This window comes from Paroedura picta, chromosome 2 (assembly GCF_049243985.1).
Source record: "Paroedura picta isolate Pp20150507F chromosome 2, Ppicta_v3.0, whole genome shotgun sequence".
Lineage (NCBI taxonomy): Eukaryota > Metazoa > Chordata > Lepidosauria > Squamata > Gekkonidae > Paroedura > Paroedura picta.
Genome location: NC_135370.1, coordinates 57,682,404 through 57,710,132, shown reverse-complemented (window position 1 = coordinate 57,710,132; position 27,729 = coordinate 57,682,404). Strand labels below are relative to the sequence as shown.

The 27,729-nt window shown below is 40.3% G+C and overlaps 1 protein-coding gene across 6 annotated transcripts; it reads left to right on the top strand.

Moving 5' to 3' along the window:
- Positions 1-1,453: 1,453 nt before the first annotated feature.
- On the top strand, positions 1,454-26,877 carry CCNT2 (cyclin T2). Of its 6 annotated transcripts, XM_077320227.1 has the most exons (10): positions 1,724-2,069; positions 6,382-6,463; positions 8,174-8,302; positions 10,843-10,903; positions 11,334-11,396; positions 15,292-15,337; positions 17,506-17,669; positions 19,759-19,829; positions 20,088-21,216; positions 21,315-26,877. In XM_077320227.1, exons 1-10 carry the CDS (start codon positions 1,846-1,848, stop codon positions 21,377-21,379), a joined length of 2,034 nt encoding a protein of 677 aa, XP_077176342.1. In that variant the 5' UTR covers positions 1,724-1,845; the 3' UTR covers positions 21,380-26,877. The 6 variants fall into 6 exon arrangements, 5 of the variants coding, with proteins under 5 accessions (XP_077176341.1, XP_077176343.1, XP_077176342.1 ...); XM_077320226.1 differs by having other exon boundaries at positions 1,717-2,069; positions 20,088-26,877; XM_077320229.1 differs by lacking the exon at positions 1,724-2,069 and adding an exon at positions 2,490-6,078 and having other exon boundaries at positions 20,088-26,877.
- Positions 26,878-27,729: the final 852 nt, after the last annotated feature.

The window sequence follows — 27,729 nt, the reverse complement described above, 5'->3', positions numbered from 1 at the left end:
GCAATGTTGTATAGTAGTCCTCTCTGAATTTTTAATAAAAGTCAAAATAAAGAGTCAATTGGATCCTAGGTTAAATAACCTGCTTTCTGTCTGTCTTCATCAGTGGTTGCTCTACAATGTAAATAAACACAATGAAAATATACCCACATAAACTTTCAAAAAACAATAATTCAAAAATTTTCAAAGCTACAATAAAACATACCTTCCAATATAGTTCTGGTATAATAGTGGTAATACGTATCACATTGGCTAGTGCTGATCACAGTCTGGGGACTTCAGAAAGTGCCCATGAGGGCTACCTTCAATTAGCATTTATACAGAAGCTGGCACTTACAGGTACAGCCAATTAAAGGGGCCAAATCCATTAAACGAAGTAACCAAAACTGTTTTTTACAAACAAGAAAACCCAATTGTAATCAATGTTAACATTAAGACCCCGTGGCACTGGAACAGCTTCAACCTTCACTATATACCAAGCTCAACATCCATATCAACCTTCAACACAGGAAAGTTCTTTCATTCATCTTCTGGATAATGTGATACCACAGGCTACTCAACAAGTAGTAAAATTGTTGCTGCCCAACAATGTAGCAATATGTACAAGCATAAATACTTTTTTTCCTTTCATTCTGAGGAGACAATAGATGTTTTAGGACCTTGGTTTAGATTTCCACATTGCAGTTTAGTTCATTTAAAATTAAATGACTTTGGACTAATTTCCTTCACTCAGCCTAATCTTCCTCACAGAAGGTGTTAGGATGATCTAAGAAAAACTAAAAAGGGGGTGAAATAAAAATCACTAGTGGGGATAACAGATAAATCTGTGTGAGTAGTTAAGAGCGCTTCACTTTCAGGTGGTGTGCAACTGAATTAAACTGTTTTTATTGGGAAACCTCCCCAGGACACCTTTTGGCATCTCGGCAATGCCATATAGCTTGGAAGTCTACGTTCTTCCAAGACTCCAGAGTCCCAGTTATGGGTATTAACGTAAGGTGACCAGATTGTCCCACTTTTGGAGGGACATCTGGGGGTACCTGGCAAATTGTTCTTATGTTGAAATTTAAATATATATATATTACAATACTATTTTTGCGTTCTATGAAACTTTGTTTCATAGACCAAATTTTTAACCAAGAACCCACCCCAGTCAATGGTGTCCCGCTTTACCAATGTTACAATCTGGTCACCTTATATTACCGTGAACATTTCCCCATGCCTTCCTCGACTCTCTCATTTAGAACAGAATGCGAAGGGCAGAATGCCGCCATTGGACGACCAAAGGACACCTGCTTGATAACCCACTCAAAAGGATTTCCTGTTTCCGCTTCTAGCGTATCGCTGTTTAACCACCGACTACTTAAAGAGCGTGCCTCCCATCGTAAGCCACACGGCCTCCCCTCCCCTGCAGCAGGGGGAGCCTCGTGACATGCTTCCGCTCCAACTAGGTTACGGGTTTGCCTTTGTTCTTTCCCAATCCATTTTACATAGCAAACTAGTAAAGAGGCGCAAAGGTCTAGTACGACGGCGCCATTTTGCCACCCGTACTGCCCGCGGCTTCCGGCCATATTCCACCGGAAGTAGATTTTTCTAGCTCTTCCCCCCCCTTCTTTCTATTACGGGTCTTTTTCCCCGACCAAGAAGAGGCGCTTTAACAAAAGCCAACCCGCCCCCACTCTATGGTTCATGAAAGTCGGGATCGTCCCGGAAGCTCCCGGCTGCCCCGCGCGCGTGGGTGGTCTCGCGAGAACAGCCGCTCGCGATGTAGGCGAGGAGGCGGGGCTGGGCGCGCCGGGAGCGGGCGGTTTTGCTGTCGCGGCGGCGGCGGGCGACGGCGGAAGACGTGTGATGGCGGCGGCGGCGGCGACCGTGGCGGGTTCCGGGGCTGGCGTGAGTTCGGCGTCGCGCGGGGCTGGCGGGGGCGGCCCCGGGGGCAGCTCGCGCTGGTTCTTCAGCCGGGAGCAGCTGGAGAACACGCCGACGCGTCGCTGCGGCGTCGAGGCCGACAAGGAGCTCTCGTACCGGCAGCAGGCGGCGAACCTCATCCAGGATATGGGCCAGCGCCTCAATGTGTATCCTTTGGCGCCCCGCAGGCGGGGGTCTCGCGCTTCCTCGGGGGGTGACCGCGGAGGCCTAGTCGGCCGGCCTTGGCTCCTCCTTCGCCCCCTCCCTCTGAGGGGAGAGCCTGGGAAGGCGCCGCGGGCCCTCCTGGGAATCGGCGGCAGGAGGCGGCTTTGTCTCGACGCCTCTCCCTGGCTGCTTGCTTCTGCGGCGGCCAGAGCAGCGTGGCCTCCCTGTGCCCGTCGCCTGCAGCCACGTGCCCTTTCAGCAGAGCCCCCGTCCTAAGATGTCCGAGGCGATCCGACACCCATTTTGGTGACCTTAGGAGGAACTGCTTCGGTTGGCGCCATTAGGGTTTTGTGGGAGAACAGCTGCGTTAAAAATGCGAGTTTCCCGTCCGGGTGTTGCCCTAATTTTGTTGTTGGAACCATTATTTAAAAGATATTGGGAGGGGGGAGGTGTCCAACATCTGTAGTCCTGAGCTAATTCAAACATAATTTCTCTAATCCCTATGAAAGTGTTGTATATTTATTTATTTTCCAATTTATTTCCTGCCACTCCCTAAGCGGCTCGTGGCGGGTCACAATGTCTTAAAACACCATCTGTATCTGTTCTCACACAATATTATATGTTGCTAACTATAGAGTTTTATTTGTAAAACTTCAGTTGGCTATATGGTAATTAAATAGTACTGTAGACTCAATTTTTTTCTTTCTGTCTATCCCACCACCATGGGTATGCTTTTTTTTCAGCTTGTAGGGAGTGGAATGTAATAAAATAGTTTACATCAGGCAGCTTTCTTTAATTCTGGCAGTTAGTAGGGACCCCAAAAAGTTAACCTGATCGCTTTGAGAAGATAATTAAACTAGACTAACTAAGCTGAATGTAAATTACTGTATATAATTAGAGATGTAATCTTTCTGGAAATGTTGAGGCCAGTTTTGTTTTTTTGTTTTTTTTTTTTAAATAAAAGGAAATTCTGAAAAAGTTGAAAACTATGCGGAATTTTCCTATCAAGTTCTTTGCTCATTTAGAAATATAAAAATTATCACTTATCATTTGATTAGCATAGGAAAACTACTATTTAGCATATTTGTCTAAAAAGTATAAATATTTTAATTTTATGTAAGAAAATACTTGAGTGTTGCAAACAGCTGCAACCTGTATGTGCGATCATTGCATGTGTATCTTATTTTCTGCCATGAGGGGGCAGGGGGAGAAAAGTTGAAAACAGAAAAAAAATTGTATAATTTTTTAAAAAAGAGTATTAGCTGTATATGCACATATGTGATCGCAGTAAATAGAGGAGTATTGATCGATGTATGTAGGTATCAAGTTAAACTTTATATAATATTGAAAAGCTGAAATTAATGCATTATCGTTGAAGACACAGCATATTGTTACTCAAGTTTCTTACATATAAACAAAATTGTTGAATATATCTGTCTATAGGATAGACAATAATTACCATTAATTACAAATGTGGATACCGCACACTGTAAGTAAAGCCAAAAGGAAAGGAATTCTTGCCTTGTTTCCCCAATTTTGCAACTGAAAAAAAGGAAAGTTCTCAACTATCTATTTGGAATGTGTGGGGTGCTTTTTAATACAGGAATTTTTGAACAAAAAAACAACTGATTTACTTTCTCCACTCATGCAACTTCTCCAGGTTATAGGCTCTATATTGTAATATATAAATGACTGAAATGGTTAAGAGAATTCTCTCATCTAGGTATACTTGGCAGTTGGCCCTACCCTCTCCTTGGGTAGATGTTAAGCACTTTGGTTTTGCTTGCTTTCTTGTATAGGACCTCTCTTCCATCTCTTACATGGGCTTAGAGCTGTAGCAAGTTAACTTTTTGAAGTTAATATTTGTTAGTAGAATTTCTTTCTCTTTTTACCACTGGGTAAGTTTTTTGAATGATATTTTCTCCTTAATTAGAAAGTGTGGCGAATCAGGGATACTGTGAAAAATCTTCTGTGCCTCCAAGGCGAATTAAATTGGTCTATATTTAACCTACTAATATATAGGTGAAGATATCACACTCGCCACCCTTCTTGTCTCTTAAAATCAACAGTCATTATGTAAACCGCCCTGAGCCACCCATGGAAGGGAAGTATAGAAATGCAATAAATAAATGATCATTTTGTGCCTCGGGTCCTCTCTCATTCCCAGAGGCATTCACAGACAGGGTAGCCCTGCCCCCTTTAATAATCATCAATACTATTGAGGTTCTGGCTCAAATACTGTTCCAATCACTTTCTGCCTCCAGTCGTACCCATAATATAAATATATACTGAGGTATGGAATTGTGTGTGGTTCTTTCCCTCAGACATGGAGTCCACAGAAATGATCAAACAAGAAAGCTTTTTATGATGGAAAAGAACACTGGGGGTGAATATCAGAAACAATGTTTCATATTGAACTCTTGAACTGAGGTCCTGTTCCTGCAATTGAGATCCTTTGGTTACAATTTGACTATTTCAGACTGCTTTAAGCAGCTCAGCTGTACTCCCCTTTTCACCTAAGCCAGTCTTTTTCAACCTTTTTATTGTTGAGTAACTCCTGAAACTTTCTTCAGGCTTTGAGAAACCCCACAAGTGATGTGATTGTGCAGAATATAGTTGAGAAGTGTCGCTGTCTACCCAGGGCCCTTCCGCTTCCCACCCCCTTCAGACCCATCATTGGCCATTTGGGAGGGTGGGCAGGCCAACATGACCATATATGATCAAATCTCATGATAAATGTTTAGCAGAGTTTTTAAAATATAAAAAATTAATGCTTACCCATTTTCAAAACCCTTCCATGTCCGTTCAGTTACTCCAGGGTTTCATGAAACCCTGGTTAAGAAAACCTGCCAGAAGTGTTTAAGCTGTCTACATCTCTGCTGCCAACCCCAACTGTAATTCTTCAGTTGCTGCTTTTCAAGTTCCCCCCCCCCCTCAACCTTTTGTCACCCCTCATTGGGGAGAGGCTAAGCCTAGTGTATTTTGTAGCAAAGAGCATTTTCTCATTGCCTCTGAAATTTCCCGTTTTTTCCCACTGGAAAAAAAACTGTCCCTAATTTTCCCTGTCCCTCTAGCAGACCTTTGTATCATCGCTATATAGAATTGCATTGTTCATTTGATGGATCATGGAGCTATGATAATCTGCAAATCAAAACAGTCTTTAAGGAATGGGAGTAAAGAATAAAAATACAGTAATGCTAATATTTCACACTCTTTACATGGTTATCATAATCTGGGGATTATAGTGAACTGTGAATGTGAATTGTATAGTAGACTAAAAAAGGTAAAGGTATCCCCTGTACAAGCACTGGGTCATGTCTGACCCTTGGGGTGACGCCCTCTAGCGTTTTCATGGCAGACTCAATACGGGGTGGTTTGCCAGTGCCTTCCCCAGTCATTACTGTTTACCCTCCAGCAAGCTGGGTACTCATTTTACCGACCTCGGAAGGATGGAAGGCTGAGTAAGCCTTGAGCTGGCTGCTGGGATTGAACTCCCAGCCTCATGGGCAGAGCTTTCAGACTGCTGCCTTACCACTCTGCACCACAAGAGGCTCTTTAGTAGACTAGCCATGGTTAATCTTGAAAATCATTTTCACTGATAGCAAGTTTGCTTTGAAATATATTCGAATTCAGTATAAGCTCTACAAGGATGCAAGTCCTGTACTGGTTATTTTATAACCATGTTTTGTGATTTGAAATATGTATGTTAAACATCTTTGTGAAGAAATCATGGAATGCTATGTCTAGTGTTGGGTTTCTTACATATCTAGGTTCATCATGTGACAACTTATTTTCATTTTCCAGTGTAATATTTCCAAAGTTAATATTTTAAGTTTTGTGAACCCTATGAGTAAAAGATCTGGCACTTTCAATCAGAAGTAGTAGAGATTTAAAACAAAGATATGAAAATATTGAAAAACATGGGGAATATGTCTTGAGGAAAGGCAGAAAGCCTTAAGATATTGAACACTTAACAAGTGCTAAATTACGTCAGATGAACTGAAGACAGTGGTATCCTCAGCATAAGGTGCTCATATTAGCAATTCAAGGTATGATTAGAAGGTACATGGCACTCCAGGCTTACTGACGTTAAGCAGATATGTGCTTAGTCATTACCTCAATAGAAAACCTCCTGGGAACTCTATCTGTCCCACACATTTCTGGATCAAAGAAAGGCAGAATATAGATGTGACAAATAAATGCTATGTTCCCTTATATAATTACAATATTTGACTAAAACAAGTTAGTGTGTGTTTGAAGGCAAATGCCAACATGACTTTTACATGTATGAAATTTCCTTAACCTTCTTTTCAGATCACAACTTACAATAAATACTGCAATTGTTTACATGCACAGGTTTTATATGCATCATTCTTTCACAAAATTTAATAGAAATGTAAGTAGACTGGAACTTGGACAAGAACAGCTGGTACTGTTTGAATGATATTCTTATATGGTATATAGCCTTTATATCTTAATTAGGATAACAGTTTAAGCTATTGATAATGATGATACTGATGACTTTCAAGTAGTACTCACTTGTGGTGAGATTCTATAACGTACCTTAGCAGAAAAGCTTTACAAAAGTTTGTGTATTCTTGATGCTCGCTATTACTAACATAGTTGTAAATGGCTGGTGAACATACAATGTGGTTTAAACAGGTGGCTAACCTGCAACCTGTTCTGCCTTTAATCTGCATGTGTAGATCCTACAGCATGCAGTTGGAACTACTAGGTGTAACTGGTTGTTGTGAGGAAACCATAGAGAGGGGAGTGTATGCTGTCTTGGGTTCCCATTGGGGGCAAAAGTGAGGTATAAAGGGAGAGGTTATCAGGCTCTCAGAACTAAAGAGGAAATAGTGAGGGAAAGGGAATATGGGGGAAAGTGAAGTGACTCTTACAAGTCCTAATGGGTTCCCTGCTATTTATTTCCAAGATTTCTGTAACTCGCTTTACGTGGGCCTACCCCTGTCCCTGATCCGGAAACTCCAGCTAGTGCAAAATGCAGCTGCTAGGGTCCTCACCGGCACACCTTGGAGGGCCCATATCCAGCCTGTCCAGAGGCAGCTGCATTGGTTGCCAATTGCTGCCCACATCAAGTTCAAGGTTCTGGTTTTAACCTTTAAGGCCTCACGTGGGTTGGACCCACATACCTCAGGCACTGCCTGTTGCCCTATGCCCCCCGCAGGGCCTTGCGCTCTGCGGGTGAGAATTTACTGGTCATTCCCGACCTTAGGGAAGCACGCCTAGCCTCAACCAGAGCCTTTTCAGTCCTGACCTCTACCTGGTGGAATGAGCTCCCGGGTGAGCTGCAGGCCCTGTGGGATTTGCCAGCTTTCCGCAGAGCCTGTAAAACGGAGCTCTTCCACCAAGTCTACGGTTGAGGCTGGGGTCAGTGAAGTAGAACCATCGCCCCCTCCCCTGGGGTTGGAAGTTACATCATTCCTCTCTACTCTCCCCCCTGCTCTGGTAGTGGGAGGGTGGAAATAAGATTATTTTACATCATGTTGGGATTTTTTAAAGTCTTTTAATGGGTATTTTAATGCTATTAGACTACTGTTACCCACCATGAGCCTTCTAGGGAGTCACGGGAAATAAATCTAATAATTAAAAAAAGCAAGCAGACACAAACCATCTGAGAAAGTAATGTATTCTAGATTTGAACATAATTGCCTATGTGGCTTATACGGAACTAGTTAATGCACATGGTTATAAGGAGAGAAGTAGTGAAATTAAGTTGTCTCAGTGACCTCCGTGGAAGAGAGTAAATACTGTTGTGAATGAGTATGCAACCAACTGTTGGTAGGTAAACGGAAAATTGGAAGTGGAACTGCTTCATCTGATTCTATAACCGCATGTGAAAACATTAATAAACAAAACTTCTCAATGTAATAGCCTGTCAAATTTTGATATTGTTCCTTTTGATATATTGTCCTTAAAAGACAGATAAGAAAAAACAGTTTTGTTAAAATTTGAAAACGGAAGACAAATTAACTCAACGTCAGTGCAGTAAAATTGTTTATCTCCTATTCACAAGTTGTTACTAATTTCTTGCGAAACAGTTATTCAAGTGCTCTTTCTAATTGAATAATTTTTCTCCTCACAGATTATATCTCCTACTGCATTGTTTTTGGCTGCAAAAGTGGAAGAACAGCCAAGGAAACTCGAACATGTTATCAAAGTAGCACATGCTTGCCTTCATCCTTTAGAGCCACAGCTGGATACCAAGAGTGATGTATGTATTCATTATGTGGGTAATTCTAATTACACCTCAAGAGAGTACAGATTACTTTTTAAAAATTATTGGTAGCTTTCCCTTCAATGTATTAATGAGCCCTTTTCCAAACATATATGTAATAGCTGCAAGTGCTGCCCCTTAATATAGCTAAAAAGTTTCACAAAGGGCCGGGGTGTATGGTAAGATAAAGACTTTTGGAAACATTGTATTAAACACTGAGATCTTGCAAGACAACCTTATGAAATATAATAAATAAATGATCTCTTGCTTCCATTTTGGGTTGCCTAGGCAATGAAGATACCAGCTGCAGTTACTGCAGGAGTACTTCCCAGTATCTTGGTTGCCATGGCAATCTGAAACCACTTTGCTGAGGCTCAGAAAAAGGGAACATAATGAGAACCTGTGAAGAGAGGGGAGGGCTTATCCCTTCCCACATACCCCCTCTTGCATACTTTTCATCCTGTCATGGTATGATCAGTTTTACAGCACATCCTGCATATTCATTTTCGCCTATTGTATTTGGTTTTACAATTTTTACTTCATTTATACTCCACTCTCCTTGGTGGAGACCCAAAGTGTCTTTCTCCCCTCCTCCAATTTTAGCCTTGCAGTATCTATGAAGCAGGCTAGATTCAGAAAGCAGTGTCCATCTGAGCTTCTCTGGCAAAGTAGGGATTCAAACCTGGGGTTTCTCTTCCCAGACAACGTCTTTGTTTATCGATATTATAGATAATACTGATTTGGATTCTACTTACCCTGCCTGGAGACTTCTTCAATGCAGGGAACCTTCCAGAGATGGAAGGCTGTGCACTTTATCTGAATAGGATCCAGCTGATGTTTTATTTCAGTAGTTGACTACAAAATTGTTTTCTCCATTAGTAGCTTTCATAAGTAGAAAACCATTTTCTGCCACTTTGCTAGTAGAGAGCTGTGCTTCCATCTTATAATGTATTTAGCATTTAATAAAAGTGAAAAGATGGGATTATACCTAAATATCGAAAAGACCAAGATCATGTCAACTACTGGCAGTAGCACCAAAGTCACGATTGACAATGAGAACATTGAATGTATTGATGATTTCATCTATGATCACTCAAAGTGGTGGATGCAGCCGTGAAATCAAATGGCGAATAACACTGGGCTGGAACACAATGTTAGGCATGAACTGAATATGGAAAAGTAAGGATATCAGCCTTAATACAAAGTGCTGGCTAGGCAACACCATTGTCTTCTCCATAAAAAAACTAAGGATATGGAAGCTGGACCCTGAAGAAGGAAGACAGGAGGAGAATAGATCCTTTCAAATTATGGTGTTGGAGACGAATGCTGCAAATTCCATGGACAGTCAAAGTTACCAACAAGATAGTTTTAGAGAGAAACAAACCAAATATGTCATTAGAAGGGAAGATATTATGGCTAAAGCTCACTTACTTTGGACATATCATGTGATCAAACTCGCTAGAAAAATCATTAATGCTTAGAATGGTCAGCGGCAAAAGGAAATGTGGTCGCCAAGGGATCCGCTGTCTCGACACTATCAAAGCCAATACAGGGTGACCATGAATCAACTAAAAGAAGCAGTCAGAGACAGGGGTGCATGGCGAAGACTTTCCTATAAAATCACCGAGGGTCGGACACAACTGAACGGATAACATCACATTTCATCTTATCCTCACTGCTCTAACAGGAGGCTGCTTATTCAACTTGCCTTTAGTTTGTATGAAGTGGCTAACAATTAGAACACAAAACACAGTTTTAACCCATGGCACAATTAACAGAAATTTCACTGGTCAAAACTACAGCCATACCCCATAATCAGGACAAATGGAATTCTGGTAAGTGTTGGGCTGATCAAGGGTGGTGGCCAGTCTACATAGTCAGGTGCGATCCCTTAAATAATGCACCCAGCTCATTAAAGGTTTTCAAGATCAAAACATCATCTTGGGAAGTTGTTAAGCTGTTGTAAGATGCTTCATTCCCACTCCTAACGTTTGTATGTTTTGAAATCTGGAGCCAGTTCCCAGTTGCACACTTTCTGTCTGCTTCTCCGTTGCATCCTTCACAGTATGTGGAAAGTCATGTCTGAACAAGATGTTCCTATGTTACCCAAGTTCCTGGTCATTCCACATTCAAACATAGGATTCACAGCCAGGAACCAGGCCTAATCTTACTATGGATGACATAAATTTGGAAAATACTGTTGACATAGCCTAGTAGTGTTGCATATAACTGACAGCTGCTGTAAAAGTGAAATGCTGCTCCTAGGAGCTGCCAGAGAATTGAGGATTAAAAGCAAAAGTGATGAAAGATATCAACACTTTATTTACAGTCCTTTAGACCAGAACAGTGAATGAAATGATGAACAATACAGAAGTCTGAAGGAAAAGGGGAAACATATTATTAGCTGTCTAATTTTCAGTAATTCATGTCTCTAGCCACTTTTATAGGCGAGATGAAGTTTAGTGCCTTAGCTTATTTATAATAGTTTTTTCTACCATTATAATATTAATGTTTCATCAATTGTATCTACATCTTAGGCATATCTTCAACAGGCCCAAGAGCTGGTTATACTTGAAACAATAATGCTTCAAACTTTAGGTAAGTATATTCAGTCCATATATGATGTCATTAAACTTATCGCATTATCGGTTAAATCTCATTCACACTATATTGCAGCTGTATGGAATGCCATGCATACTGTATATGTAGAAGTCTCATGTAATAAAATTGGGTTTGGGGTGCAGTAGCATCCTAGCAGTGCATATCCATGCGTATTAAGACCTCTTGTATTAGATTCTACTGTATTTCATGTTTTTGCAATGATAGTATTGGTAGTAACTAAGCAGTATAAAGTCTGCTGTCTTAAGTTCTTTAAATGTTCAATGCCAGTATTCCAAGGATATTTTAATAGCGGGAAAAGAGTACTGAAGTAGGCTTCCAAAGAGAACGTGGAAGAAAAGATGCTTTAAATGTGTGTTTAAAATTGCTAACTAATATAAAGTATTAGTGAGATGTTCATTTTTTTCAGGTTTTGAGATTACCATTGAGCATCCACACACAGATGTTGTGAAATGTACGCAGTTAGTGAGAGGTCAGTAACCATTGAATGGGTGTTCTTTTCTTTCTTTCTTTTTTTGATCACATCTCTATATGATGGAGGTGGCATGACCTGATAAAACAAAATCCTCAGTATTGCTTATACTGTGAGTAAATCATTGGTGTATCTGATTACTGGTGTATTCTGCATATTGTGTGCTTAAAAGTGAAGTGCAAGTTGAAGGTTGTGAACTACTTCTAAGCCTCAGATTAAAATCATCTTGGTGTAGACACATAGTGCTGATTTTGATAAGCCAGCTGCAAGACAGCAAGCAGATAACAAAGCAGAAGTACGTGTAAGCTGATCAGCACAGTATAGGGGGTTGTCTTCTTTAGTTTTCTTTTAAAGGCCTTTTTGCAGAGAAAGATGAGACTTGCAGATTGGAGCAGCCACACATGTACATTTTGCATGGGCTTAATCACTTTTCAGAATTAGAAAATTATTGGTGCAGTATATTAGAATGGTACTATAGATATTAACTCTGTGGATCTACTCTCAATCTGTGACTTTTTTCATGCCTTTCCTGTAGCTATTTGATTTTTCACTATGCTTTGGATGTGAATAGACTTATTTGTTTGTTGACCATACGTGTGTTAAATACTGGCCAGTGCCCAGGAATCCTACCAGAAATCATGCTGCCCTAACCTGCTTTACAAAAGCCATCAAACTTGCCTCAGAAGAGGAGGTTAATGGATTTGATAGCACTTTTAGGAAAGCTATCTATACTTTCATCTGGTAGATTGATGGCATTTAACATTCCTCATTTAAGCTTCCTAAAGTCTTACAATTTAACCATTTTGTCTAATCATTCTTCTTTAAGCGCAGTGGTTCTCAACCTGGGGGTCGAACGACTCTTTCACAGGGGTCGCAGCAGGGTGAGCCGCTTGGCTGGGGGGGGGGGTACCACCACTATTGCCACGCCTCCTGAAGGTGTCCGCCGATTTATATCGAATTTATAACCAATTTATATACAATCATGAACAATGGATCCTCACGCCATTGGTCAGTTTCAGTTTAATTTCTGTGAAAGAACACTTGCATAATGTTACGGTTTGGGGTCACTGCAACATGAGGAACTGTATTAAAGGGTCGTGGCATTAGGAAGGCCGAGAACCACTGATTAAGAGGAATTCAGTGGTGCACCCTTTATCAACCACAATGCAATGCAGTTATGTGTACTTAAGAATTAATTAAATTGATGAACTATGGTCAGCATGCATGAACACTGGGTTGTAGCCAATAAGTGCAATGGTTAGTCCATAAGTGATGCTTGTTATGAATGTTACCTGAAAAGAGTCAACCACTGAGTTGCAGTGTTTTATTGTAATTCATGAATTGCATGTTTTGTTAGTTGCAAGACAATAATATCCTGTTAAAATGCTGATAGCCATAAATTTAAATATTATTGATGCAGTGACTTTTTACTTAGTGCAATCTTTTTACTAGAGCCCCAAGAAATTTTTTACTAGCATCTCTGCTGTGTTAAAAAACCATCTCCAAACATTTGCTGGCAACTAGTACTCTGTTAGCAATATTGTAAACATGCTGTAGTCTGATGCTCTCCCCCCCATACAGATTTGTAGCAAATGGCATATTTAATTAGGTGAAGAAGAGTAAAAAGCTTTGAGACCTCAGTTGAGCTTTTGTTACTGATTTCAGGGCGGTTTTGACAAATAATATATTTTTAAAGTATTTTGTTCTTGTTATGTACAGTCCATTCATAAGATAAGCTGTATATACAAAACATGAATTGGAAAGAGTAGCGAGTGCCCTATACATCAGCAGCTGCTGTTAAGTTTCCCTACATTTTCCAGATCCCAATACTAGTGCGGTATTTGGATCCAGGCTTTTTCAGAAATCCCACGTGTTTTCAGGTCCAAAAGACCTGAGAAGGAGAGAGGAAAAGCGAGGTTGCACACCAGAAGCTATGCCTGTGGTGGTATCCATCTTCTCCCCATGGGCATAGCTGATCCTGGGCTGACTCCTCTTGCAGCCAGGTTTAAACTGGAGTGTAAGAGAAGCTAACTCCATTCAAGGCAGAGGGGAGCTCCTAGCTCCCCCCACCCTGGCTGACTCCTGCTGCAGCTCAGTTTCAGCAAAGCTGTAAGAGGAGCCAGCCCCAGCCAAGGCAGCAGGGAGCTCAGCTCTTGTTGATCTTTGGATGACTTCTCTTGCAGCACAGTAAACCAAACTGCAAGAAGAGCTAACCCCAGCCGAGGCAATGGGGCGCTCTCAGCTCCTTCCACCCTGGCTGGCCAAGTCTGATCGTGAACTAATTTCTCTTGCTGCCCAGTTTAATCCAGGCTGTAGGAGAAGCCAGCTAGTCCCAAAATGAGCCTGTGGGGGCTGTCTTCTGCAAGCTTTTTAAAGTTTAATGGGATGTCAGAAGCCCGGTTTACAACTGGGAACAATCTGTTCCTGCCTCTTGCTGTTTTCAGATCTACCAGTAATTTCTGAATATGGTTGGGATTTTCTCAGGATTTTTTTTTGTTTTTGTTTCCCTGAGAAAATCCAGATTTATTTATCACATTTTTATACTGCCCTTCCAAAAACGTCAGGGCAGTTTACTATTAGTAAATAAAAACATAATTGGTTTCATAGAAAATATAGTATCAATAAATATTTAAAAACTATTTCCTATTTTTCCTATCCTTTACTGGCCAGGGGCATATTTCAAATGCCTAAATATACCAAAACAATAATGAAAAGGGATTTTGGGGTATACTTAAGCTTGGGTAGATCCAGATGCACACCTCAGTAAATATTCCTTGGTTATGGAGTGAAAGGCTGGCTGGCTGCTGCTATATTACTTGTCTTCGTTTTCTTTAGTGTGGTGGTTTCCTTGCAGTGAAGTTCGTGTGGGAACAACAGGGTATTAAAGGATGTGGGAATTGAGTTCCAGCTTTACTTGGGAAATGTAGAGCGCGATCTAGAAGCCCTCTGAGGTGCATTCTCCCACATCCTGGCCTAACAAATTGTAAGGAAAAGGCAGTGTACTTTCGAAATGGTAGACTTCAGCATGATCCCTTTTTCTTATTCAGAATTCCCACACACAGTTTTTAATTTATAAATCACTTAGACAACAAGGTTGGTTCCATCGCAGTTCTGTAGTATTCTGGTGACTCTTATTAATTTCTGGATCAAATGTGAACTACCTTCTCCTGGAAGGAATTCTTGTCCTGCCTTGTATTTGCCTGTTGCCTGGATGCTACTGACAGTGACTCCCAGCAAGCTGCATGGGCAGTCCAGCCAGTGCAATACAATGCAGTTAGTCTTTGCAATGTACCATAAAGGAAAAGTACCCACAAGGCCGAAGGGTAATAGAAAAATCTTCGTATGTAACCTATTTGGTCCTATTCTGTATTTCCTAGTTTTCTGTGCATGCAGATCTGGGGGCAGCTAGGACATCTAGGGGACTACTAACTGTTGCACCTGCTCACCTTAGACCCAAGTCGATACTAGTCAATGATGACAGTGATTCTGTATTAGGCTGGGCTCCAGAGATAACCTCTGTTATCTCACTCTCATGGAGCTGCTAGTACAAATAAGTTTTTGTTTCTTTTCCTGTACAGAAGTTTTTGCTCCATTAATTTGCTACAGAAAGTCATTGTACATTTCTCTGTGCATAAGACTTGAAGTGGTAGAGTGCTTCATAAGTAGTGTTTAGTTGGATTTAACAAATTGACAGGCATATTCCAAGAGGCCTTATAGGGAAATGGTTTAGGAGTACCTAAAAGAGAAAAGGTGGCTTTTTGCCAAGAGGGTAAATAAGGTTTTTTGTACTCATTTGCAATTGGTAGTTTATAATTACTGCATAAGTAGCATGGGGGCTAGGAGGTTACATAACATGAATAGTGATGGCTAAATTTCTTGTTTCTTTTTCTTACAGCAAGCAAGGATTTGGCACAGACATCCTATTTCATGGCTACCAACAGGTTGTTATCCTGAACCTCTTTGTTGCACTGTTGTAGCACACTATAGCTTCCTTTACTGCAGGGCCCCCTACCTGTGTCTAACCCTTGTTGCAAGGGGCGACTGGGCCATCTAATGTGGTGGTACCTTCCTGCTTGCAGTGCGGTGTATTGTACAAGGGCCTAACGGCACAAAGGGGTTAAATGCACAATGAGAAGTGTAGTGGTGCTTTCTGATGACATATTCTCGATTGTGAGTGCATAAGTCTAAATTGGTAGCCTGAATAGCAGCTAAAGATTACAGAGAGATAAACTTAACCTAGAAATCCGAGCATCTTGGTAAGTACAAAGTTGTTTCTAATTTACCCTTGTAGTTAATGGAATTTTTTTTTCTTAAATAAAACCTTGGCGTTGTTTAAAAAGTTTTAAAAAATCAGTCATTTAAAATAATTTTTTATTAATACATTGGAACATGGCCATGAGGTTTCTATAGAGGTTATCCAGTTAAATATAAAAAGTTGCTGCCATCTAGTACATTTATCAGTCATATGTGATCCTTGGACTGTGAGATTCATTTTATATAAAAATAGAAGACAAGACTACACTGAATGTAGCTTGGTAGATGAGTAGCAGAAACACAAGAGTACTTGCTAATTAAAATATGCAACAGAAAACAGATGACTGAATAGTGATTTGTGGATTTGCACAATAGGAATTGGACTAATAAGTAGGCTGCTTCAGACTTTGGGGGAATGTAAAATGTCAAAGCAAGAAGCAGGATCAGGGAACAGAGAATGGGTAATAGCATCTAAACCAGGGGTAGTCAAACTGCAGCCCTCCAGATGTCCATGGACTACAATTCCCAAGAGCCCCCTGCCAGCGAATGCTGGCAGGGGGACTCATGGGAATTGCAGTCCATGGACATCTGGAGGGCCGCAGTTTGACTACCCCTGATCTAAACATTCCATCTAAACATCCGGAAGAAGTTCCTGACAGAGCTGTTTCTCAGTGGAACAGGCTTCCTCGGGAGGTGGTGGGTTCTCCATCTTTGGAAATTTTTAAACAGAGGCTAGTTAGTCATCTGACGGAGAGCCTGATTCTGTGAAGGCAAAGGGGTGGCCGGTTACAGTAGATGAGTGATTGGGATGTGAGTGTCCTGCATAGTGCAGGGGGTTGGACTAGATGACCCCTGAGGTACCTTCCAATTCTATGATTCTAGCACATAAGTCTTTGGGAAGCTAAGATTGAAATGGGATTGGTGGAAGGAATCCTTGGAAGCGTAACTTGATCCATATAATGAGAAAACATGTACTGGGAAAGACCTAAAGAGGAGAGATGATTCTAGTTTGGCCATTAAGAAATTTGAGCCATGGGCAGTGGTAATTTAGGTGGGACTATTGAGGGCTTGGTTGAGTGGAATTTAAGAAGATGGGCATGGTGAAAAGGGAGGTCTGGTGGGTGCTTGGGAAAGAGATAAAGGAATGGATGTTGTCAAAACCAATCTAGAGGTTGTTTCTGGGAGAATGGTAGTATGTGTTTCCCACAATACAATTGTTGGAGAGTTCAGGCGGCTAAATGAGAAGCTGTAAAGTTCCCAACTGAATTTTAAAGGGGATAATTGATTGTGGCATGAAGAAAATGAAGAAAACAAAAAACAGGTCCTGTTTAGTGCAGATACAAACATTGTTTATAAGAAATGCTTTTGGGGAGCGCATAGAGCTGCTGCTGTAGCATTGACCTTTCAGTTCAGAAGTCTCTCAGGTGTGAAAGCAGCACCAAAATATTAAATTGGCACTGTCGTGTTGCTTCCAGCCAGAAGCTATAACCTGATGCTAACTAATGCGAACTGTGTTGCAGATTGGACTGACAGAGGTGACACTTTGACTATTCCAAATGTAATATGTTAAGAGTATAACATGTGTAATAAACACTTAATTTTGCCAGGTATTTTATATGCTAATATTTGGCTTTCTGTTTTAAGTGCATATGATACAGACCACTGTAGCTCATCTCTTTGTTTGGCAAAGGCGCGAATTTACATTTTCAAATTATACTCGACTTTTCTAATTCTGAAGTAGTTATAATTTGTCATGTGGAATGGAGTGTGTTACTAATGAGTGCATTGTTTTTGTTTTTTGTTCTTTTCCATGCTTGACATTTGTTCTTCCGTTATGAAACATTTTCGACCAAAGTCTTCATCTTACTACATTTTGTCTTCAGTACAAACCAACTGTGATAGCATGTGTGTGTATACATTTGGCATGCAAATGGTCCAATTGGGAGATTCCTGTATCAACTGATGGAAAACATTGGTGGGAATACGTAGACCCTTCTGTTACTTTAGAATTACTTGATGGTAAGTAGAATCAACTTGGTTGTATTGTTCTGTTGAAATTATAGCCTGTCTTGTTTTTGATCTTGCTTTCTACACTCTCATAAATGACTAATGGGCCATAATTTGGTAATTGCTGGTTTCCTGCTATCTAAAGTTGTGTTCTCTTTCTAGTCACTAAATGTCATATGCATGTGGTGTAGGGTTTTGAAAGGAAATATATTGCAGTATAATAATTTACAAGTGGAATTGACTTCTCAAGAATTGACTTCTCTAAATACATGGACCAGGCCACACTTGTGCAAAGCAGATAGGTCTGTGAACTTGGGATGCTTCCTAGGTTTGCAGAAAAAACAGAATTAAAAAAAAAAATACACCGGGGATTTAACCCCCCCTTCCTCCGAAAAACATCAGTTCTCTGTGGATATGCAGACAAAGAACCCCTACCCCTTCAGTTGGATGGGGGCAAGAGACAGGAAAGTTTCAGCAGATCCAGCAACATAGCCCAGGACCCATGTGGGCTTACCTGCAAAATACAAGCAGGGAAAGGAGAAGAGGCAGTGGGATCTTTCAGGGAATGTAAAAAGGATATATGGGTTGTTGGGTTTTTTACTTGTTGGAATGATAAAAGGAGCACCTGCAGCTTTAAGAAACAGGAGCTCTCAGTGGGCAACCAAAGGATTCTAGGCTTGCTTTCTGTTGATAAGAGGCAGGGGGAGGAGAGGCAGGGTTCTTTCAGGATTGTTCTGGCCTTTGAGAGAGGACTCATTGGGGCCAAGTCTGGCAGCAGCTACTGAATGACTTGATACCACCTGACTTGTATGATTCACCTAGGCCTGCCTGCTTGCTACTGTTCAACAGCAGCCACCCTATTAAAGCCAATGTGGTATAGCAATTAGACCATCAGAGTAGGACCTGGGGGTTCTAGGTTCAAATCCCCATATTTCTGTGGAAGCTCATTGGGATTTTGGATCAGTCACATACTTTCAGCTTAACCAATTCACACAGTTGTTATGAGGACAGAAAAGAGGAGAGAAGAATGATGTAAGCAGCTTTAGTCCCCACTATGGAAAGAGGTGCTGATTAAATTTAAGTAAATAATAAATATAGCTGAAAATGGAAGGAAAGTTAAAAGTAAGTTGGGTGAGAAGGAGAAAATAAGTCAGGGAAAGGGATTTGTGGGGAGGAGGGAAATTGGATATAATGTGGGGAGGGGGATACAAAGGAAGTGATGTACCCCCTTCCCGCCCCCAAGTAATTGAGGATTCTGTACCATGCAGGTGGACCTGTACTAGGAAGTCTGATAGACATTTTCTTAAGACTCTAGAAACCTCTATCAGTGCAAAATTGATAATTTTAAGGGGTTCCACCTCCTTTTCCCAACAGAATTTTGTAAGCTCAGTTGTTATCAGGAGCTAGTCAGTCTAAGCATTCTGCATTTGGCTGTCCATTAGTTACTGAGTTCAGTTCAAGGTGCAGGTATAACAGGTAAATCCGTTCATGATTTTGAACCCTCATCTGCAAGACCGTATCTCCTATGCTGCACCATGGCAGCTTAGTCCATCTGAACTGGGCCTTCTGCAAGTGGAGTAACTGTGCATAATATGGTTGGAATGCGTAGCTGTGTGCATGCCTACCCAAGTCTCCTCCCCTTCGCACCCTCTCCAGGCCTATATATGGTTGTATTTCCCAATAAATGTTTAACAAATTTTAAATATATATAAAGAATTAACTCCCACCCTTTTATCATCGAAAGTTTTAAATGAAAAAGGCTTTCCCCCTTGCACTGACTGTTCTGGGTCTCCAGGCAGTTGAGCAATGAACCTGGCAGGTGTACTACTAGGCCTTAGGAAACAGCAAGGCTTTGTCCAAAACAGTATTAAACTCCTCGTGGTGTCCGTTAAGCATTTTAATGCCCTGACTTCTTTTATGTGGCTTAGACTCAAGCAGTGATTCAGAAAACATGTTTTTCAAGCAATTTTCTGGTTACTAGTTACATAGTTGTTCACAGACAACAAAGGTTTGCAGACTTCAGTAGTGTTAAGTTTCTAACTAGATGTCAATCAGCAGCTTGATCATGTTTTAATTTAGCTTAATTTTATTTTTTTTACAGAGCTAACACATGAGTTTCTTCAGATACTGGAGAAAACTCCCAGCAGGCTAAAGAGGATTCGAAATTGGAGGGTAAGAAATGTTTTTCATGAGAGCATTTTGTATTTAGGAAGCCTTTGCCAAACTGTTTTTTGGAAGTTAGCATCTTAGAGTATACTGTTAGCTTAAATGTATTTCGATGGTACGATAACTTACTTGGCAACTTTTTAAAGCTGCATTAAACCTGTACGTGAACCAATTATAAATAAGAGTAACTTCAGTTTTGAACAACTGATTTTAAAATGTAAACACAATAACTGAATATTCCTTAATGTATGTATTCTTATGTAGGCTAATCAGGCTGCTAGGAAACCTAAAGGAGATGGTCAAGCATCTGAGAATTCACTTCTTGGCTCATCTTTGGTTCAGAATTCCATTTTGGCAGATGCTGTCGCATCTTCAAACTCAAGTTTCCAGAAACAGTCAGCACCCACATTTCCAGCCCCAGTTCCTCTGAACTCAGGAAGTATTTCAGTTCAAGATGGTCAAGAAAATCTGTCAATGATGGCGGCAGGAATGCCAAGTACCTCATACAGTTTATCCACGCATCAAGAATGGCCTCAACACCAAGAACAAACAAGGACAGAACAGATGTATTCTCAAAAAGCAGATACTTCTCTCTCTGGGGGTCAATTCAACATAAACTTTCAACCAAGCACTTCACTACAGTTGCATTCAGGATTACATCATAGACCTGACAAACACTCTGAGCATCCTGCTGCACACAAGCCAGGAAACAAACACCATGGGCAACTTGCTACTGCTCCTGTAATAATTCCTCAGAAAATGTCTTTGGATAAATACAGAGAGAAACGCAAGCTAGAAACACTGGAACTGGATGTAAGAGAACACTACATGGGCACAGAACCGCCGTGCAAAAAGCACGTGCCATCCCAAGCAGCGGGTAGCAGTTCTGTCGCTTCCCCCATTAAAATGAAAATCCCCATTGCAAATGCAGAGAAGCCAGACAAATACATGTCTGACAAAAAAGAAAAGGGTGGCTTACTAAAACTGAGGATACCCATTCCACCCACAGAAAAGAGTCTGAGTAAAGAAGATCTGAAAATGAAAATTAAAGTCTCTTCCTCTGAGAGGCATAGCTCATCAGATGAGGGCGGTGGGAAGAGCAAGCACTCAAGTCCCCACGTGGGCAAGGACCAGAAGGAAAAGCACAAGGAATATTCTGCAAACCGTCATCATAGTAGTAGTCATAAACATTCCCATGCTCACAGTGGCGGCAGTAGTAGTGGTGGCAGTAAGCATAGTAGTGATGGATTGACACCAGCGATTCTGAGGAGTCCCATTGGCTTGAGCAATGATGGCAATTCTTCTAGTTCCGGTCCTTCCAGAAAGAAGCTGCACAGCAATGACGCTTCTCACAACCATCACTCCAAAATGAGCAAAAGTTCGAAAAGTTCAGGTAGTTCATCTAGTTCTTCCTCTGTTAAGCAGTATGTACCCTCTCTCAACTCTGTTTTTAACCTTCCCTTACCCCCTCCTCCCCCTGTCACATACCAGGTGGGCTACGGACATCTCAGCACCCTCGTGAAACTGGACAAGAACCCAGTGGAGAACGGTCCTGATGCCAGTCACGAGTACAGTACAAACAGTCAGCATATGGACTACAAAGACACATTCGACATGCTGGATTCACTGCTAAGTGCCCAAGGAATGAATATGTAACCAGTTGTTTAGGCCCCCTTTCCCCATTTTTATTTAAGAATTATTATTAGAATGGGAACCTTCCTAATCTAGGATGAGCAACCCCTGAGTTGCTGCCCCAGTTTATGTTTATATATATATATATACACACATATATATATATATACACACACGCATATATATATAGATAGATATAAAATATATGTAAGTGCTGCTTTATCTTTCACTCTGAAAAGAAGAGGTATAGTAAGATGAGCCAGTCTTCACGTATGATAGTGTTATAAATGCTGTAAAGAAATTGAAGGTGCACAAATTACAGTATTTCTGCAACCACAATTAAGAACCGCAAATTTGATGGCTGTTTCTAGCTTCATCGAATGTTCATGCATTGATTATTTATAACTGAATATGCCAGCTACAACCTGTTGCTTGGTTATGAATGAGTGTATTTTTGTGTATTTATACTGTATGTATGATGATGATGATTTGCATGTTTCAAAGAAGGGATATGTAAAATATACTGACAATGTTTACAACAAACGTGGAGAAAAGTGTACATACATTTTTGTATGTTTAGATATACCATTAATACTCAGGATTGGAGCTGCTTGTAAGTATGACAAATACACAGAACATTTATGTCCGAATCCAGAAGTAATACAAACAAGGGTGGCACTTCGTATTAAACTGTAGGCCTTACTGGAAGCCACTTCCCAAGAGCACTTCACAGAATGGGGATCGTGTGCTGGTTGTGGCAAGCAAATGGCTTGGCATCCCCACCGAGGCAATGTGAAAGCTGCTCAGGCCTCCGTTTGTGATTTTCTTTAAGGAAACCCAGTTTACTGCTGGGCGTCCGTAAGCTTCAGAAGAAAAAGAAAATAAAGTTTATATGATCTTTTTGATGTGAAAGTGCATTTAAATGTTTGGCTTGATGCAGTAATAGAGACACAGAGCTGTTAATAATGGTTATATAGATTAACATGATTTAAGAACTGAAATATGTAAAACATATGTAGAGAAATTAGTTAAGTTTTCCCCCCAAAAAAACTTAAGTTATAATTGAACAGGGATCACTGTTTTTCATTAGCATTTCATACAGCCACGTTTTGAATTCCAAAAAAGTGTGTGTGATGTGAGTGAAATGCCATATTTCTTTTACAGGTGGAATACTATATCTTTGCAATAAATAAATACAAATGTTGGTATCCCAACTTCTCCCTTATACTTAGACAATAAAATAACCATCACGTATGCTACGTGAATTGTACCTGTGATTGTAGTATCAAAACTGGAGGCTTCCCCCCCAGCTCCGAATAATCACTCTCCAATTAAACCACTAAGTATACATTTTTATGGCTGTGTCATCTTACTGTTTTGCAGTTACCTGCCTTCCTTTTTTGGGGGGGACAAATTATGACCATTGTGAATGTTAATGGGTTTCTGTTAAAGGCCAATGTTACTCTCTTACTAGCTGACCCTAAGCGCATGGAAGTTACCTCAGCAAAAATTCAGTATAGTAGCAAGTGTTACATACTGGGTATTTTAATGTACAGATTTTAAGTTGTCCTCCATGTCTGAGAGGCATCCACTATTTAAATGTGTTCTTGCACATTTTTGTTTTATGTTCTAATTTGGTTATTTGGTTATTAACATTTCAAAAGCGTGTGTGAAGTTTTTAGGCCTTTTAGGTACACAAAAGTGCTTTAAAATCAAAATGGTTAAGCATGTACCCAGTTTGTAGTTACAGTATGCTGTGACTACTTGTGCATCAATTACTATGTAATATTTAGTTGCCAGTAATACAAAACTTTGTACTACTTGAATACATTTATTTGAACTATGGGTGTGTTTTTTAACACTATTTGAACATGGATAATATGAATAATGTGTCTTCAGATTTTAATCTAGTCCTTTGCCCTTCAATCTGCTTCATCCAAAACTGTTAATTTTTTACCCTTGTAACTTTCTACATTGAAAGAATATTTCTTAAACCCTGTATTGTGAAATATAATCTGCATTGTTGCATATTTTTATCCTTTTTTTACACTCCTTTCTACCTCATCTGTGCTTTTTAATCCGGGGCAGGGGGGGAATTGCCATACAGTGTAAGCAAAAATTAAAAGTCTTAAACTATGATGCCCAGTAGGAAAAAGAAACAGTAAATGTTTACTTTAAATAAAATTGATTTACAAAGCCTCACAGTATTGCTTACAAGCGTATAGCTTTGCCTTGGAATGCATTTTACCCTTTTACTGTATGAAAATATAATGGTCACATGTTCTAATACAGATGTAGGGATTAATAAAGGTAGCAATTGCCTGTTACATTTGCAGAAAGAATTTGATATAATTTCATCATGTTCTCCCAAGTATTTTGTTACTCATCCTATGCTGCAGCTCATTGCCACAGGAGGGGACCTGGATCTTGGCTTGCCTTATCTGAGGATGATGCATTTGCAAGGTGTTATTGGATGAAGGTTTCCACTTATATCCCTTTTTCTTGTTTGGCTCTGCTGAAATGATGGAGGTATAATTGAACTGGACCTTGAGGCCGAAAGCACTTGAACTGCAAATGTACGGCCGAACTCTTAAAATGCTGGCTGGACACAGAAACATTTGAGGAGACTGGGATCAAAATGGAAGTCCATTTTGAGTATCATTGTTCATCGAAGACTTGAACACATTTCTGCAGCACCTTGTAATAGTATCATGGTTTATTTCTTACAGTGCAATCAGTGCCCACCCTCCTAGGAGTGAGCACCATTGAATAGGAATCTGAGTAGATTTGTTTAGTGGTAACTATTTACATTTTTGCTATAAAATATTGTGGTTTTGAAAAACATTTTAAAAAGCAAAATTGCATTTTTTAAAAATTATTTCAACCAAGGCTTCAGGAAGATGTTCACAGATTAATAACTGAAGTCTGAAATCTTAACATTGGAGTGATTGAGGTTATGAAGTCACATGCCAACATTCTTCCTAGACAGTAGAAAGGTGATGGGTTTTATCGACAAATCTGAAGCCACCGTGAGTGGGGTATGAAGATTAATCTTAACAGTCCATATTCAGTTTCTATCCTAAGAAGAAGCAGTTTTGTGTGAACCCTGGTATATGTCCTGCTTCCAGTGTGTATGCTAAGTCTTTAATGTGGGTGCAAGCTTTTTAGCCACAGTAATTGATAAACGGCTACAGTTCTACTGTACGAACTTGTAGTTTAGGGGTGCAAATTTTGGGAAATATTTCAATGTGTGTCAATACTGTTTTTCTGCAAAATCAATCGTGTTATGCGGGCTAAAATCCCAGTGCTTATACATGATATATTTTCCACCTTTTGCTAAACCCACATAATGGGTAGTTGATGCCAACTTTTTACTTAAAACCCTCTTTAAAAAAATGTTCCAATGATTTCCATCATCCTGATACATGTCCTTAAGGAATACTGTAGATAAGATTGAGCTGGAAGCAAAGTTCTTAAGTTTCTTGTGGCATAATTGTTCTTTTGGAAAGAGGGAAGACCTGAACTGAACAGACGAGATGGAATTCAGGTGATGCAAAATCAAAAAATGCATGACTTGAGGATTCTAATATCTGTGAATGCTGCAGATATTATTTTATGCACTTGTGGCATTTGTGTTTGAAACAATATGCAAAATATGTTTGGGCCACGGACAGACCTCTTCCGTATCCATCACCTATGGGGTACAGTTTTCAGTCACCTTAATCTTGTAGTGCAGCATGAAGTAGTGTGAAGAACTGTCAAATACTTAAAATAATTGTGTGTGCATCACAGTCTAGAGTAAAGGAGGTATTTGTAGTTGAGCGTATTGGAGGGAACTTAGCCCTTAATAATTGCACATCTTTGTTGTGTTCCACTGTAAAGTTCTATTACTTGTGCTGCCTCATATTGATGGGACTAGGAGGTTGGCCAGTGAAAGCAAGAAATCGTTTGGTTGTATATTTAAATTCTCTAATCTTATACTTTGACTCAGTGCTTAATGGAGCATGTTTGTGATATTTTTAATGTAATGGAGTTCATGGCAGAGTTTTGTGAGACAGACATGTACAAACTTGAGAATGAAAGGAAAGGCTGTATTTTAGCATATAAATATACTGGTATTGAGATCTGAGTTGATATTTTGCAGTTGGGGGTTCACGTGGGCAAAGTTTCCCCTCATGAAACTGCTTTCTGTTTAATCACACCATCAGTTTATGAAGGTCTGTGTTGTCTATTCAGACTGACAGCAGCTTTCTGGGGACTCAGAGGTCTTTCCTATCATTTGCTGCCTGGTTCTTTTTGAAGGGAGATGCCAGGGACTGATCCTGGGACTTTCGGCATGCAAAGAAGAGACGCATCCACTGAGCTACAGTTCCTCACTTCGCACTCACTACCGCTATTTATCATCTCACATGTCCCTGTCAAAACCCAGCAAAGGATATTCGTTGTCCAGTCAAGGAAGCTCTCCGATAGCTTCCTTTTTGTTGATTTTTATAGTCTCCCACAACTATTGGGAGATGGGGTGGAAAATACGTATAAATAAATAAAGATAGCCATATACAGATATTTTGCTTAGAACTTAAGTACTAGCAAAATTATTTGCAGGACTTAGCAAGTAACTACTCCCACTGGAAACACTTTTCTGCAGTTTTGCAAAGTTTGACTCCCCAAGTTTTTTGTTTTTTTAATTACTATAAATGCATGGAGTTGTACTCTATGACCATTACAGGAGCAGCATAGGATACAATGTAATAAAATCACTCATGAAATTTAAGCGATTGACTTTTTTCACACATTCAACAAGTTTTTAAAAAGCAATTGACAATCCAACCCTACTCCAGTCTAAGCCCATTCATTTCAAATGATGAAAAATGGTAGTTATTGTTCAGATGAGTAGATGAGCCATTTGGTTTTATTACCATAGCAACCTCCATGAGATGGGCGAGACCACAAAAGGAATTTAATAGCTGCACTGCAATTAAAGGCAATACACCAATCAGTATACCATGATGGCTTTTGGTATGAACGTTTTAAAATGATAACATACTTTGGGATTTATAAGAGTAACCATGGCAAATAGCTCAGTGGTGTCTTAATAGGAAATAAAAATCAACATAGCCTGTGTTCTGCATAATAACTACTCAGATGCTGATGCCCAGAGTAAATTATGCAAGTTAGTACAATGAATGCGGGTTGCTTATTTTCTGTGTCATTTTTATTACATGTAGGCTCTGGAATAATTTTAAATTGTGTGCTCTGGAACGCTAAGAGGTATAGGTAAGCAAAATTAGGTAATGGGAGATATTTTTAAAAACATTAGCTGGTAACTCTTGGATCAAGTAGAATTGAATTTTACATTCACTTAATGAGATAAATCAAAATATGTTGATTTCTCTTGGAGTTAATAAATTGTCTGATGTGCTGATTTTGCATTTGGGGTGTTTTCCTGTTCTGTGATACTTCTGTGTTTTAAGAGTCAATCAGGTTTTTCAGGATTCCACAAATGGCAAAGGATTGCACATGCAAATAGAAGTGATTCTATAGCAATGTGGTAGATATAGTCTAGGAACATGCGTAATCCTTTTTTTAGTCTCATCAGACTTGTAAAAGGAAAATAACCCACATTTATTGCTGAGAAAATTTGCATTCGTTGACCTATTATGTCTATTTTGCATTATGTCTGCAGATGTTTCTCCTTCAGTGTGGAAAGTCATGCCTCCAGGCAGGGCTATGCACATCTGTGTAGACTGCATCGACTCAGAGCGAGATTGATCCTCCAGTTTCGATAGCCCTGATGCTCCAGCAGGATGCTTTAGCCTAGCTCCACCTCCTTGAAGACTGTTGCCTTATTGCCATGGGAGATGGGAAAGCCCCATTCCTAGCCTTTAAAAAGAGATACTGTTAAGAGAAGCCTCTCCTGCCTGAGGTTCCAGGCACTGGAGACTGGCCTAAAGCAGATATAGCTGCAGTGGCACAAGCCACCATCAGTACTGGAAGACCCGGCACTTTGGGTCATTCCACAACTGCCCCTCCCCCCTATCTGCACAGGAACAGCCTGGCAGAGATCTGGGTCTTGGCCTAGATTCACTCGCTTGGGGTCTTTTACCTTGTTGGTATGGAAGATGGAAAGTCCTTGAGGAAGAGCCCCGTTGCTGGTCTTAGATAGGGATATATTTGTGATGGTCCTTTCCTGTGTGAGCCTCTAAGCAAAGGAGACTGGCATGGGCCTCCATTGGTGCTGCCAGACCCAAGGCTTTGAGTCACAACTGTGGCTAGA